Here is a 16,092-nt window from a genome sequence, read left to right on the forward strand (position 1 = left end):
CTACAGGCTTGTTTGCGTTGAGCGTATGCCAATGTGTCTACAGAAGATTCCCTCGTAAAATTTTCTAAAAAATCCACTAGATCCTGAGAGAACTTTCCTTTTCAGAGGAAAGTCTACTTATTAACGTCGCTTCCTAATACATCCGCCAGGTTGGAGTTTGACGATCTATCGTCAATAATAGGCACCTGCAACACGTATAAAACCGAAAATAATCCATTTCACTGCCAGCCAAACAATCGCAGATCTCATCCGCAGTCTGTTTCCTCGTCACACAAAACTGTTGTTATATTGTCAAATCAGATAGAATCTCATTATTCTTATAAAAATGTGAACGTTTTGACTTATTTTTTTTCAGGCCGAGTTTATTAACCCTCTCCGTGCTATTTTTAAGACTGGCAAATTGCTATTCTTGATAACAAGTCGTTTGACGATTCTGCCGCCGTCTGATTGGTTCTCAGCTGAAACCGGTTCTTGACGTTTTCGCAGGGCTGTCAGATGTTGTAAGGCTGTATAGCTAATAATGAAATTTGACTATAGTCCAAAAGCTGGGAAATTTTGCTCCAAACTTTAATAAGAATGTACAACAAGAGGAAAGGTGAAATGAATTTCGTACTCATCGTTCGATGAAAAATATATTTCCACAGCGGTCACCTCACACAAAAGGTAATATACACTATGTGGTGGTCACAGCTATGAGTCATGCTTTTAATCTTCGAGCAGTGGAGCTTTAAATGTTTAGCCCTGGATTTTCATTTTAAAACAAAATTGAAACGAACGTGTTTTCGACAGGCTGTATATTTTAGTAACAAGAAAAGAATACTTCTGTTACCCAATCTTTTTGCAAACAAAGGCAAGATCAAACTGACTTGTGTCTTTCTAAAGTTATATATGAAACATAGATAAATTTGAGTAGTGCAGACTGGGTGAACTTGTTTGACAGTTTGGCACACTAACCAGTTCAGGTGTCATTCTCTTGAAAAACGCGTTTTGCTTTTAACAATATATTACTTGGCTTTTCTTCCAAGGGAACATTTTCAGGATCAGCTTGAAGTTTATTTAGAGAAGCGAAATGCAAATCTGGATTTACTTGGTGAGTAGATTGTTATTTTCATCCCAAAAATTATACGACTTGGTACCCTGGAAAGCACAAATGATTTTATTCCACGCCGCTAATTCGACGCTTTCCGTAAACCGACGTGACAGCTGTTTTTTGCTCGCAAAATATCATCCTTCTAAATATTTCCTTCCTTTTCTTGGAGAATGACTAGAAATTGAGATATATCGAGCATTAAATGGACTGATTTGATGCTGTTGTTACGGAACATATCACAAAGAGGTTTTGAAAGTACTTTTGTGGATCCGATGTTCATTTCTCAGTAAGGCAACAGCATTTTTGCTCATCGACAAAAATTAAAAATAAACATTGAAATGGCTCAATCCGGTTGTTTTTCATTGCACTCCATCCTTTAAATTTTACACTTAATTTCCTATTTACTACCTAGGTGGCTTCCTTTTATAGCATACAGTTGCCTTATATTCCTGATTTGATCTACATGTCATGTTCTTGTTTTAATTCCCTGCTGTATGTCACTAATACTACGGTTAACTGAGGCATTTAAGGTAATGAAGTTACCATCCTTGCTTAGATTTTCGGTTCTACTTAATAAAACCTTTTGACACAGTAATTATTTTGGTAGCATTACTTTTACTGCCTTAGTTTTTATTACGAAAGACGACGAACGCCCGATCCCACGTAACGTGTTTCATTTAAATTAATAATTTGAATCGACACTTTTCAAATAAATATACTCTGGTAAAATGAATTTAAAGTCGTTTTTGAGTTCGGCTGATCTTTATGGTAAATCCCATTTCCATACCAATTTTTCTGTAAGATCAATTAAGGTTTTAAAAAAATCAAAATATTCTATTGATATGGTTGGTTTCTTGTATTTTTAGACGCTGCTTTCGTGGCAAGAAATCTTGAAGGACACAAGTGCCTTCAAGACGCGTGAACGGCGCGAGGTAAAGCGGCCAGAGCCATCACCGTCGAGTACACGAACCATTTCAACTGCTTCAATTTTGCCATCAATAAAAGGTAAATAAACTTGATAATATTCATAATTCAGAAGTCTTGTTTGTTAAAGTATTACTAGAATATTCAAATGTGGATGAAAAAACGCCAGAATGTTTGTAGATGAGCACTTTATATGTCACAAGATTCTGATCTTGTGACATATGAAGGTGACTAAGTCAACTTGATCTGGGAAAATTGATATTAGCCTTTTTCTGAAATGATTCTACCAATGTTCTGACTGAATTGTAAATAGTTTATCGATTGTCTTAAAAATTGAGACCTTGTAACGAATTATGGTTTGTTCTCCCTTTGAGAAAATAATGTGATATATTTCCTTGGCGCTGTATGAATCCCGTGTGCAAGAAACGAAAGTTTGAATTTTGGTTAGTTTGGACCTAAAAACGTGAAATATCATGGCGTAGCCCCATAATAACCTGAAATGTTATACGAACGGATATTGCACCGAAACCATCTGCTGGTTCGTCCTGCTTTTTCACACCTTTCCCTAATTATTTCTGTTTAAGAAATGCCAAGATTATCTAGCTGCACGTCTTTCTATTAATCCTGGTGGGTGTTTTTTATGATCAATTTACTATTGGATGGGGAGAATAAATCATGTAGACAGCACTCTTTTTTCTTCTACAGAAACACAGTGATGTATACAGTCTTTCTTTCATAAGATCAACCGAGCGTGTAAATTCGAATGGCAGAGCAATATTGTTAAAAGCATCGATTACATTTTGAAAACTGTGCATATTTTTCCCCCAGGAGTAGTCGGTGTTTAATAACGTCGTAAAAACCACCAAAATATATAAGACAAGAGGTCCTTTTGACTACTCAGACAACCCGGCCGTAACGATGTATTGTGGTACTCCTTTCCTCTCCCCCAGAAAATGTAAAGCCTATGAGCTTAATTCCTGAATATTAAAGACAAGAGGGGATGAGGTTAGCTCAATCTCCTTGTTAAAATTATTAAATAGAGGATATTACATGACCGCGCTGAGATACGAATTTTCTCTTCTCGTGTTGAAAAATAAATATTTCACTCGCTCGCTGCGCTCACTCGTGAAATAGTTTTCAACTCTTTCGTATCTCCAAGCGGCCATGTAATGTTCTGTTTATTATATAAACACCAATGAAATACCAAATCAAAAGGCGCCATTTATTATGTAACCATAGCAACGGTGATCTTTTCACGTGTAAATATATCATGTTTTCGCGCGAAAGCTCACCTGGAATTTCATTGGTGTTTATATAATAAAATAAACTGTTTGTATGTCATCAAAGTATGTGCCATTTTCTTCTCTCTAGTGGACATCAGTGCTGCAACCTCGGCACCAGTTACTCTTAGTGCCTGGAGCAAAACCTCACTTCAAAATGAGGCTACCGTGAAAGCCAGCAGCCACTCGCAGCAAGAAACTGAGAAACAAAATCCCTCCGCAAATGAGTCCCTTCTTGACAAAGAGACTGCAACTAATGAACAAGCTGAACCTGTTTCTGAAGGGAATGCTATGCCAGAAGGAGAGTCAACGTCAGAGCCTAATAATGAGCCAGGAGGGGCCAAGGGAGAGTCAGAGCCATCCGCGGAGCCAGAAACATGGCCTGAACCTGGGCCCCAATGGAAAGAGGCCTTCAAAAAGTGGAAAGCAGCCTGGCCCATACACGTGTACGCGTTTGCAATTGCCTTCCTTATCATTGGCATATATGCTGGATACTATGTTGTGTTAAACATTTATGACGGCCTAGACAGCAAGTACCTGAGCGTGTGTTTAAACGCCATGGTCCTTCTGTTTGGAATAACCAGGGCTTTTGTACTGTTTTTTGATCCTTATCACCAAGGAAACTTAATAAATGCCATATTTGCAATGCGCCTCATATGGTCCATCGGAGGCCCATGCCTGACTGCCTCCGATTGCCTTATAATATTGGCCCTTGTGGAAACTTCCAAAGTGTCTATAGCACCACCGAAATTTCAAAAGCTCGAAACAATTTCAATAATTATTGGAATTCATTTTGTACTTGTTATTGTCGCGGACACGGTGGTGTCTATGTACACGGAGGCAAAAGTTATGATTTTAATGTGCCAAATATTTTTCTCAGTTTGGGGCATTGTTCTGGGAGCTGGTTACGCAAACCTGGCCTACAAACTGGACAAAAAACTGTTTAGTCATAAACAAGAAAAAGATAAAGCAGACAAAATATACATTTTCCTCATTTACGCCTCAGCAGCGGCAAATTTCTTTATTTGTTTTGTTATGATTTACACTATGGTTGGAGTATTTGGAGTTTATTCTGACATTACTTTTGTCGATGCGTGGCATTGGTGGACTCTCCAAACTCTTTTTCGCAGTGGCGAGGTCATTACATGCTCACTGATTCTCACTGTCAGTGCGAAGAGAAAACGTGTAACGATGGCTGCCGATGAAATCTCTACTTGCACCTCACAGTCGGAAATAGTGAATTCGTCGGTTGGTTGCTCAGCATTTCGTAAACTGCGCATGTTTTTTAATCAAATAAGGAACAGAAGTAGAGTCGTCGATATTGCTGTTTTGAGCGACGAGCCAAGAACTACAAATACAAGTTTTAAAAAGGATGCTAATGACACATCCATCGAGGTTTCATCTGCGTTTCAGGCCCTTCAGGCAAGGGGAAGAGGTAGAAGGCAAAGCTTGTTTTCTCACATGCAGGAAACAGCCATAGAAAACAGAATTTCACAGCTGGAAGAAGCTCCAGCTGTTGTACCTTCAGGGAGAAGAAGAAAACAGAGTTTATTTTCTGCAATGCATGAAGCAAGCATCAACAACGCCATTTCCAATTTTGCCAATACAATGACACAAGCAAACACTGACATCGTGTGCGAATCGCTTGAATCAAACTTGAACTCTAGTGATCAACACGAAGAGCATATGTTAGCTTCCCTTCCTCGCAGGGGTAGGCGCGCGAATGTGTTCTCGACTATTCAAGAAACAAGACCAGAAAAACATATTAAGCGTCAAGCCATGATGGAAGATATCAGAGAAGAATCTACAATGTACGAAGAAGAAACTGAATCAATTCGTCGCCCTCCACTGCTGAAAAAGCGAAGTTCGGAGAGACTGCGGCAGATACTTTCATCTTTCGTTTCGTCTGTGAGTAAATCGGAAGGCGTCAATGATCCCAGAAATAACATTGTGGAGGAGGATGAAAAGGAAAGCAGCTCTGGGGAAGATTCAAACTCCATCCCTGTTGAACACTCCTGACTGAAGCCACGACTTCTTTTATTAATAAATGAAATACGTTCTCGTTTGTTGAGAATAGGAGCAGTCCTTCATTTCTAAGGACCTCACGTGCATGATTTTTTCCCGCGCGCGACCGACGGCGCTCGCGTGCATTCGAATGTTCGGCTAGCTCAACTCTACCTCATGGAAAAAGAGAGAAGATCTGCCAGTGGTGAAGCATTTTTTGACGCTTTGAATATTGCTTAGAATGTTCCTTTGCCACAGAAAAAGTGACTTTGTTTATAATCACTAGACGAACAAACCAAGGCTGGCACTTTGACGAAAGGGTAATTTATTTAGTTGAAATATTGGCTTGATTATAATTGGCCTTTTGTCGTATAGACCTTTTTCATAAATGGCGGCCGATAAAAACTCTTTTTTATGAAGATTAGCCTTACTAGCCTCGTTGGCAGGTGCAAACTTTAATAGAATTTTATTCTAAAATGAGGTTAGTAGGGCTGATTAACATATTAAAGACAATAATAAATTGGCCGCCATTTATGAAATAGGTCTATAGCTAGCCCTTCAATCAGTCGGGTTTATTTACACGTAAAGTGATGCCTGGTACGTGCATCCGTACAACAAGTAGAGAGGTCCAGCAGTAATTAAAAGCATCAGTACACTGAGTTTTTTTGTACGTTGTAGTCCCTGTAATCAAACGTATACGTTTTTCACGGATAGAATGGTAACAGCTAGTACAGGACATCCTCCGGCTGTGTGTACAATTAAAAGAACCTGTAAGTATTCGGTTGAAAAGGTTTGTGACTCGCTAATTCCGAGAAACTTATAAAAGAACTTTTCCTGTACTGAGCCTTCGCTATCCGTCCGGGCTGAACAGACCGTGCTACAAGAGATCGTCTCTTGTTTCAATTATAAAAAGGACACCAAAAAAAGGAAGAAAATTGTTTGCCTGATAAATAAATAAATAAATAAATAAATAAATAAATAAATAAATAAATGTAAATAATTAAAATAAATACAACTAAACATTATTATAACTAAAGGTTTAGATATACACAGGCAAACGAAAATAAACGATAAAAACGAGCACCGTTTCGGTGTCGTCATGACGCCATTATCAAGTTCGGAGTAATTGAAATAAAGTCAATAATGGCGTCATGACGATACCGAAACGTTGTTCGTTTTTATCGTTTCTTTTCACTTGTCTATGTACAACTAAACATGTTAGTTAAAATCAGCTTACTTTAAGATTGAATTATGGCCTTCCCCAAGTCGTTGTTCAAATCCTTTAAATAACGACTAACAGACTCACTCTTGTTTAAAACGAACTCGTTCTGGCTTAAACCCCACCCCTTCCGTAAATTTTTAGGGAAATTGAAATATTCTCAGAGCGCGAAATGAAATGAAAAGGATATAAGAAACTTTTGCATTCATTCACGCAAGTATCATTTCCGTTTATTTGTTGGCAGCTGAGACCGTTCTCTTTTCTCTATATTCAGCATATTTTTGTGTCACTTAGCTCCCCGAAACGCTTGCAAGAACGTTTTACTCTTGTTTCGACCATTGGAACGATGGCAGTTAACACAAAGCTGTAGTTACACTGTTAGTAATGCTCTTCTAATGTAGCTCTTAGAGCTCCATTGATAAATGGGAATCGTTAAGGAAACTTGACGCTGTTACCACTTCTTCAATCATGTCCGATAAATTGTGTTATGCCAGCTTTCCAAAATGTAATATTAAATAAACGTTAAAAAAATGTGCCATTGTACCAAGTCTAGAATTTGGTAACGGTTTCGGCAAATGTTAAATAAAAGGAAACGTAAATTTCAAGGACGACTAGAATATCGGTGATATGTAAAATACATAACGTCATCACTTTGCAGCTATGGTAATACCGATGCCAATCAAACCTTATCTTTGAGAAAGTTCAATCCTTTGTACATGAAATTTTTGCCAGTGAAGTATCAGTCGTTTATATTCGGAATGGGTTACCCAAAACTAAAACAGAAACACCTTAAATTGTCGAGAGGCAAAGTCTTCAGTGAAAAATAAAAGCGCCTTAAAATATCCGAGACTAACTGTTTAAACAATTACGGCAAACAGAACTTAACTTGCTCTTACCATCATCGGTTGATTTAAATATCTAAAAGCTATGACGCATATCCAGAGTTCTTTATGGTGTCTTGTATTTTGTTCTTTTAATTCCAGAGTGCAATAAGATAATTGGATCACCTAAAAGCTCTGGCTTTGTTTTCAACGCAGGACACACCGAACATTAATTGATGTAATTAGGCGTAAGATTTACGTTCCTCAAACAGTCTTAAGGAAACTTTTTTGATGTCCCAAAGTTTGCGAAAAGCATTACACACAAATACTTCTTCAACAATTTTGGAATAAGTTGTGGGAAAGTTGAGATTTGTGATTTGCTTCTCAGTTGAAACTAATGGTACTATTATGACCGACATTAACGAGAATTGAACAAATATCACCTTGTGATTGGTAGACAATCGATGAAAAGACATTTGCAGGTTTGCCACACCATTAAATGTTTGCACAAAGCTTTTAGCTAGCATTGTTGAAAAATATTTCGGTTTTAACCAGTTTCATGAAAGTAACTCTTGAGTGACTTTACTGACGGTCGTCAATTTTTAATTGCTAAGCTTCGTCAGTTCCCCTGGAAAGAACAAACAACGAGCTGTGCCAAGGTAACATGTTATTTGCTTTATGGAAGGCCAGTTATTAGTGCAACAATGTACGCTTTCAGTCCTTGAGGCATTGAAATTGCTAAGTAATGGTGTAAGTAGGAAATTGCGCTAGCACACGAGTAACTGATCTCGGGCCAAAGTGTGTGAAATTTATTTCACAAAACAGATCAAAGCTGGCAATACTGGAATAAGAGTTATGGTTTCATCCCATTATCAGCATTATATCAGGTCATGATTCTAATAATTTGTAAGTAGCCGGCGCGCAAGGTCCACCAAACAATGATAGCGTCATTTGTTTGCTTTGGAAAGCTTTTTTTGTACACCCTGTACTTTGACAAAAAGAAGTTCGACAAGGAGACTAGGAAGCAGTTTGTACATCTGAATAGGCGTACAAAACTAAATGAAAAAAGAAATCGGTGGTAAGGTTGCTGACGAGACAATCATTAGGTACAAAATCACTTAACTATTCAAGCAGCTGCAAATGCAAATTACTTAATAGTAGCGCAAGGTTTAAATGTCAGTTGAAGCTCATAATACGTATTTCCAATTACAATCGAACATGCAGTATTGCACCTCCGGTACTTCTGTAACTTGCAAATGTGACACATACAATAACATTGATTTGACTGATTTTAGGAGTGAAAGATATTGTACTTCTGAAAGATCAACTCCATCTGTTTTTCACAATAGTTTACCATTGTGTGTTAATCATCAGAAAGGTGCTGAAGTAAGATATAAGTGGAGCGTGAAAATTATTTCATCTGTGACATTGAATATAATTGTTTGATTAACAAAGGATCAGCAATTAATAGAATGAGAAGCAGAAGAATCTATATAGTTCAGGATAGTGTTTAAAGATGGAGTAGTTGTGGTAAGCATTTGAAATTGTGAATAGAGCCGTTTGATACTAGCTTTTTTTATTGTTGAAAAACAACAAAAAAAGTCTGTATTAAAACCGCACTCGTATTTTTTTGCGATATTAGAACTGTCGATTCAATGAATCAAATGAATCAAGTGACAACGGCTAAAACAGTAGGGAGCTTTTAAAACGACGAAGGCGACGCCAGCGGGAACGTCACTATTAAAATGAATTCCCGTTTTCTCAAAAATCATCGCGATTATCCCAACTCGCTTTAAATGTCAAATGTAGGTGAAATTTCTTAGAGTTGAATTCTTGGACACCGCACCCAAGTTTAGAATTCGTCGACGTGTGTTTGCGCGGGGTTTACGTCCTCCATAAAACGTCCCATCAGAAAATTTCACGTCAGTTGTGGTGCAGTGACGCCAAAGAAGGTACCAATAAGTGTAATGCACGTACGGAGTTGTTGTTTTGGTTCTTAATGCTGCTTTTTTGACGTTCTCGTTGCTGTCGCCGTTGTCGTTGCTAAAACTCCCTAGTATAAAAATATCCATCAAAATGACGACACGGGCTTTTTCCGGGCCAGTAAAGCAAGATGGTTAAATTACTAGGCTTGTGAATAGTATTCCATTCTATGCGTTTCACTGGAGCAGAAAGAATTCAAAGGAGAAATTCGCCGGCTTCTCCTCGATATTTTGGTAAATGAAAATGACTATATTGAAACGCCTATCATAGTACAGAAAATAGGTCTCGCTAATTAGTTGCAAGTCGTTAATTTTTCGCCTTTTTTTCTTTTTTTTTTTTTTTTTTGGTGTGTTACTCGTGATTTCCTAACCTCCCCTAAATTCTATTCGCTCTGTCTTTGATTGTAATAAGTGTATTAATATTAATTTTATCCTTAAACAGTTGTAACTTTGGGCCGCCTAGATTAGCTCTCGTTACCTGCCGGCCAGTCTCTCTTTTTTGCTAAATTTTTGAATAATCTTAAACTAAAACCTAAACTTAAGCAGACACGAGAATTACACATGTACAGATGTACAGTTTCATGTAAAGATAAAGTCTGACCCCACAATCAAACGGATCGACTGTCAGCGAATCTAATAGAGTCAGTATTGGCCCTTAATTAAATCCGGTTTGCACAGCATGAACTGCAAGAGCATTATGGAATAGAATAGAAACTTTATTAACATGTCAATGCCTCATAGCCTGGGAAAATCCCATACTAATTCAGTGGGGACACAAAATACATAGATACTTAAACAAAGACAAATTGAAAATATTTAAAGCCGCGTAAAATATGTAATAGCATTTCCACTGTTCCCTGGTTGAGGTGCTAGTTCATCACAGGCAGGATATACAACAACAAGTAAGAAGTATTACTAACCCACCTATCCCCTCCCCCCTGATGAGATGCTGATCCATATTACAGGATACTGGGCATCTGAGACGGTATTACTCCTCCACCTCCTTGGATACCTGTCCATCCCACGATACCCAACGTGAAGCAACAAGGACCATTACTTTTTCCCCGGGCAGCACTTTTGTTAGGATTTACCAACCTGACGGTCGGCTGGTATCCATTTGTACGCTTGGGTATTAAAAGACAGACAATTTGGAGTAAAGTTTCTTGCCCAAGGAAACAGCCTGATGCAGTAACCAATCTTCCAATCAATCAACAATTCAATTGAATATTAACTTCAATTATCTGGACTGTACAACATGAGGCCTGCATGAAAAAAAAAAAAAAATGCATAAGAAAGAAACAGGTTCGCTTTAAGACTTCAAAATGACCACAGCAATTCACAAACTATGTTCGGCAGATACTTTTTCTTAACAAATCCTCATTTTCTTCAAAATTCCTTTAAAATCCCAAACTGTTTTTTCCTTTTGTTTTAATTTGTGCTATGTTCCGTATTCACGTATATCGCAAACATGAGTATAAGTGCAAGGATGAAAAAATTATTTTGACGTGTGCGCTTGATTTTGTAGTTACTCTTGAACCATGTCCCTATTTTCCGTGAAATAACTCAAAGGTTCATTTCGGTGAATATCTGTTCGGATCGAGCTGTGAAGAAAAACTAGCGTTGTGTTTAGCCACCTCAAACTTTTTGAATTAGTAACACGGGAGAATTGGAAAATACTGAATAATATTTGTTGACCATTTTATGAATTTTATACTGCACTGGTACTTAATGCTTTGTTTGTTGAATCACCATTTTGTTCTCAGTCGCCGAATTAAATCCTGCTCTAGTTAAATTCATATTTCGAGAAATGTCAATTTGGCCCCCTCGATAATTGAAATTTAGAACTAACTCAAAAATTTAATAAGTTTCACACTCTTTCCATTGTATTCCAATTTGAGCCTTATTGACTTTGTTTTAATATTTTATTTCCTGCATTAGGGATCTTCCTCCGTCTTTCCTCTTGCTGTTATATAACTAATCGATAGTCAGTGCTTGAACTAATAACAGAAGACAGGAAAACAAAGCTTATCCTATGCAAACGAGAAACGCTAAATTCCAATTTTGGATATACACTTTTAGACGGACGATTATTGTTCTTATGAATACAAGGATGTTTTTAATGAAAGGTACATTTTTTAGTTATTTGCTTTCAGTAACTTGAAAGCGTACCGCTCATTTAGCTGAATTTACAATCAAAAACAAATACAGACGCCCCGAATTATCTATGCTGGCAATGTGAGACGCAAACGTTTCGATAACTACACTTTCCTGAGCAGATTTCTATATGAAACTTTGTAATTACCTAAAACTTATATTCTTTGCCTTGTGCGAGATCAGGTAGGGCTCTACGATTTAAATTTAATTTAATTAAGAGCCGTCCTCTGTAAATATCGACTATCGTCGTTTGGACGAGAAAAAATGAAATCCCTCAAACTTTCTCAGAAGAATGGTCTATATAAGTGATTCACATAAATATAACTTTCAGCTCAGTTCGATTCGTATTTTAGCTGTACTGCGACCATCTTGGTTTTACCGCTCTGAGAGGGCTTTCAGCGGCCATTTTAGGCCACACTTTCAAGAATTTGCCTTACAAAGAAAGCGTTACAAATCCGAACAAAATCTCATTATTCGAAACAAGCAAATGTTTGTGGTTGTGTTGAGAAGCTTTTTTGGGAATTTGATCGAAATCTGATTTTTTTACAAAATTTTTAATTTCTTCCCTATTGAACTACTCTTCAAGTGCCAAAAAAATGGCCGAGTTTAAAGGAAAATATCGCTAAAGATACATTAGTTGGCATCCTAAAACAGCATCCCGGTTAAAGAGCAATGTCTCGTCTGTAAGAATATGCAATAAAAGTTTTGGGCAGTTAAAAAGAGAAAATTATAGAAGAAGAAGTTTTAACTGTACTTTTGTCAACAAACACCGCCTTCCTAATTAGCATAACAACATGAAAATAACGATTTGCTAAGAAAATAATGATAAATTCCACTTACCTCGTGAAATATCGAGAACTGGATATTTCAAAATATATCAATTTATAGTTTCAGTTGGATACAGCCGCATTTTCGATGATTTGTTGTGCGAAATCACCGAATAATACACCGCAGCCGTTAAACTGAGTTGAATTCTTCAAAGTCCGTCAGGACAACCATCGGCCAAAAAAATTGCCTTCCGCCCCATAAGCTGCTGTGTGCAAGGTGTCAAATACTTCTTTGTTATCCTTAATGACCAAAACTTCTTTCAGCAACCATTTAAATCCTGCTTTGAACTGGAGATTCTCGTCAAGAAATCGTTTATGTTCCGTTGACCTTCCGCCGTGATTAAACAATGAGATTGCGTTACAGAAACGCGCGCAGATCCAGACGGGTAAGGGTGGGGGTGGGGAGGAAACAAAAATGGAAATGCTCCCAAATTAAAAAAAAAAGGCCATTCAAGATTACTGTCAAAGCTATTTTATGCATTTCGGGTACTAAATAGGAAACTGCTGTCCTAGAATAATGTCGATATGATAAGTCCTTGTGCTGTATTTTTTAGGTTGGGGCGTGGGAGGGGGGGGGGGGGGCTGGCAAGTAAAATACAAATTTACGGCATCAGTTGATTGTTGCTCTTCTGTTTAGGTTTCATACATGATCTTGGTCAATGATTCTCGTCAAGAATTTTTTTATGTTCTGTTGGCCTTTCGCCATGATTAAACAATGAGATTACGTTAAAGAAACGCTCGCACATCCGGGTGGGGTGGAGGTGGGGAGGAAATAAAAATGTCACGGACTTTAGCTTGTAAGATGCTGCGAAAGTGTCAGCCATTCTTCGCCTATTCGGGCCTATAAATTAAACACCTATCTTGGAGTACTAGAACATGTCTAGTGACTTTGGGGAACGCTGAGAAATTTGTGTAGGTTATAATTTTTTTCTGGTTTCTGTCGTAGTAGGAAGTACCCTCTGTAAAATCACGGTCTCTTATTTAGATGGGCACCTTTTCCAGCGAGTTCAAATATTTTGTGGTTGATCTAGAGGCAAATATGGATTTCAGGAACTTTAGTCGACAATTCGTTTCATGTTTTCTTTCCCTCTCTCACTGTGATCAAATTGCCCTGCGGAAACGCGAAGCCGATAATGACTACATTAATGGCTACTTTTCATTTTATTTCGTGGGGGAGGAAATGCGTGACAAACCCCTAAGGACGTCTGCGTTGTTTAATATTTTAAGTTGTTCAGGTCGTAAAAGAGAACCATAGAAATATAATGTGGCAATCAAAACGTATTGTTTCCAGTTTTAATAAATATATTCTTTTCGTGACAAGCGTAAAGCGAATGGCTTAGTAGCCGCACTTTAAATTGGTCCATGGAAAATTCCTGGTCATGGCCACCTGTGGGTACTCGTCGTATATTGGAGGTACCTGCGAATCCAGTACCCAAAACGATAAAAATGTGCAGTGTGTCCTACTGAGTGACTGCCGAGGGGACGTGAGTGTCCATTTAAAAGCACTGCACGTTTGGGCAGGTATAGTATGAGTATTTTAATATAATTTTATTTTAGCAGTTTTCTCTTAAGAAACACCAAAGTACAAATCACAAGTATTCATTCCTTGAAACGAATGCATTTATTTTGAACTCCCCCACGAAATTCACAACCTGGCTTCCATGCCATTTCGAATCACAAGTTATCACCTGCAATTACACTTCAATACACTTTTTCACACGAAGACGCTAAAAATGGGAGCATTTGCGGAGTGAAAAGCGTGTAACTTGGTAAGAAGCAAACTGTCCCATTAGATCGAACTCTCTAAACTAATGCTTTTGAAAAACACGTATTTGAATCTCATAAATTCTTCCTTATCAAATTTTCTTCCTTATCAAATTTGGTCTGAGGCATATATTAATCACGTGCTAGGAGACCGTGGGAAAGTGCGAATTTCATTGACACCCATACAGTGTATACAAAAAATTTGTACTAATGTATTCACTCACGGGTTCCATCACTAGTCTGAAATGTCAGCCGTCTCCTCCCCCTAACCCTGAGACGGCTGACATTTCACACTAGTTCCATCACCCGTCACGCTGCTTTTTTTATGGGCCATCACGCGTCGCAAAAAAAACCCTTTGCCACCCTCAATAAATGCCACTTACTATTAACTGTTGTGCCCTATTTGTCAGTCGGTTGCCCTTCGTAACATTTGATAGCATTTCCAAGGATGTTCAGATTTAGTAGTTTTTCTGGCTCCAAGTCCTCGTAATGGTAAATGCTATGACAACGTTCCAAAACACAAACAGGCAAGTGTAATACACACACACAAAAAAAAAAAAAAAAAGTAAGTAACTAAGTCGCTTTTTATTGGAATTCTATGTAAGCTGTTAATTTGCATGTATTCCCATACAAACCCTCATATTAATTTTACGTGCCGGTGATTTTAACTTTTTCACTGTTACCTAATATTACAAATATATAGCTGTCAGTGAGCTTGGGACAGTTGTGAACATGTATGAAGCCTAAACAGAAGAGCAACAATCAACTGATGCTGTAAATTAGTGTTTTACTTGCCAGCTCCCCCCCCCCCCCCCACCTTCCCTCCCACGCCCCAACGAAAGAAATAGAGCATAAGGGCTTATTATATTCCACATTATTCTAGGACAGCAGTTTCCTATTTAGTACCCGAAATGCATAAAATAGCTTTGACAGTAATCTTGAATGGCCTTTTTTTTTTTTAATTTGGGAGCATTTCAATTTTTGTTTCCTCCCCACCCCCACCCTTACCCGTCTGGATCTGCGCGCGTTTCTGTAACGCAATCTCATTGTTTAATCACGGCGGAAGGTCAACGGAACATAAACGATTTCTTGACGAGAATCTCCAGTTCAAAGCAGGATTTAAATGGTTGCTGAAAGAAGTTTTGGGCATTAAAAATAACAAAGAAGTATTTGACACCTTGCACACAGCAGCTTATGGGGCGGAAGGCAATTTTTTTGGCCGATGGTTGTCCTGACGGACTTTGAAGAATTCAACTCAGTTTAACGGCTGCGGTGTATTATTGCAGTGATTTCGCACAACAAATCATCGAAAATGCGGCTGTATCCAACTGAAACTATAAATTGATATATTTTGAAATATCCAGTTCTCGATATTTCACGAGGTAAGTGGAATTTATCATTATTTTCTTAGCAAATCGTTATTTTCATGTTGTTATGCTAATTAGGAAGGCGGTGTTTGTTGACAAAAGTACAGTTAAAACTTCTTCTTCTATAATTTTCTCTTTTTAACTGCCCAAAACTTTTATTGCATATTCTTACAGACGAGACATTGCTCTTTAACCGGGATGCTGTTTTAGGATGCCAACTAATGTATCTTTAGCGATATTTTCCTTTAAACTCGGCCATTTTTTTGGCACTTGAAGAGTAGTTCAATAGGGAAGAAATTAAAAATTTTGTAAAAAAATCAGATTTCGATCAAATTCCCAAAAAAGCTTCTCAACACAACCACAAACATTTGCTTGTTTCGAATAATGAGATTTTGTTCGGATTTGTAACGCTTTCTTTGTAAGGCAAATTCTTGAAAGTGTGGCCTAAAATGGCCGCTGAAAGCCCTCTCAGAGCGGTAAAACCAAGATGGTCGCAGTACAGCTAAAATACGAATCGAACTGAGCTGAAAGTTATATTTATGTGAATCACTTATATAGACCATTCTTCTGAGAAAGTTTGAGGGATTTCATTTTTTCTCGTCCAAACGACGATAGTCGATATTTACAGAGGACGGCTCTTAAAAACACAAACTCTCCATA

At 37.8% G+C, this 16,092-nt stretch overlaps 1 protein-coding gene across 2 annotated transcripts; it reads left to right on the forward strand.

Annotated features, from left to right (window-relative positions):
- Positions 1 to 327: 327 nt before the first annotated feature.
- Positions 328 to 7,044, forward strand: LOC146450568 (uncharacterized). Of its 2 annotated transcripts, XM_085100243.1 has the most exons (4): positions 328 to 663; positions 1,026 to 1,090; positions 1,957 to 2,095; positions 3,386 to 7,044. In XM_085100243.1, exons 2-4 carry the CDS (start codon positions 1,070 to 1,072, stop codon positions 5,311 to 5,313), a joined length of 2,088 nt encoding a protein of 695 aa, XP_084956369.1. In that variant the 5' UTR covers positions 328 to 663; positions 1,026 to 1,069; the 3' UTR covers positions 5,314 to 7,044. The 2 variants fall into 2 exon arrangements, with proteins under 2 accessions (XP_084956369.1, XP_084956370.1); XM_085100244.1 differs by lacking the exon at positions 328 to 663 and having other exon boundaries at positions 855 to 1,090.
- The last annotated feature ends 9,048 nt before the right edge of the window (positions 7,045 to 16,092 follow it).

This window comes from Pavona decussata, unplaced genomic scaffold (assembly GCF_977016875.1).
Source record: "Pavona decussata unplaced genomic scaffold, jaPavDecu1.1 SCAFFOLD_441, whole genome shotgun sequence".
NCBI lineage: Eukaryota > Metazoa > Cnidaria > Anthozoa > Scleractinia > Agariciidae > Pavona > Pavona decussata.

What these genes read in the sequence shown, in the direction of transcription:
- LOC146450568 (XM_085100243.1), top strand. Translation starts at nt 1,070, where the DNA reads ATGCAAATCTGGATTTACTTG. An exon ending in TGCAAATCTGGATTTACTTG is followed by an intron (nt 1,091 to 1,956) that starts GTGAGTAGATTG and finishes TTGTATTTTTAG; the next exon opens with ACGCTGCTTTCGTGGCAAGA. An exon ending in AATTTTGCCATCAATAAAAG is followed by an intron (nt 2,096 to 3,385) that starts GTAAATAAACTT and finishes TCTTCTCTCTAG; the next exon opens with TGGACATCAGTGCTGCAACC.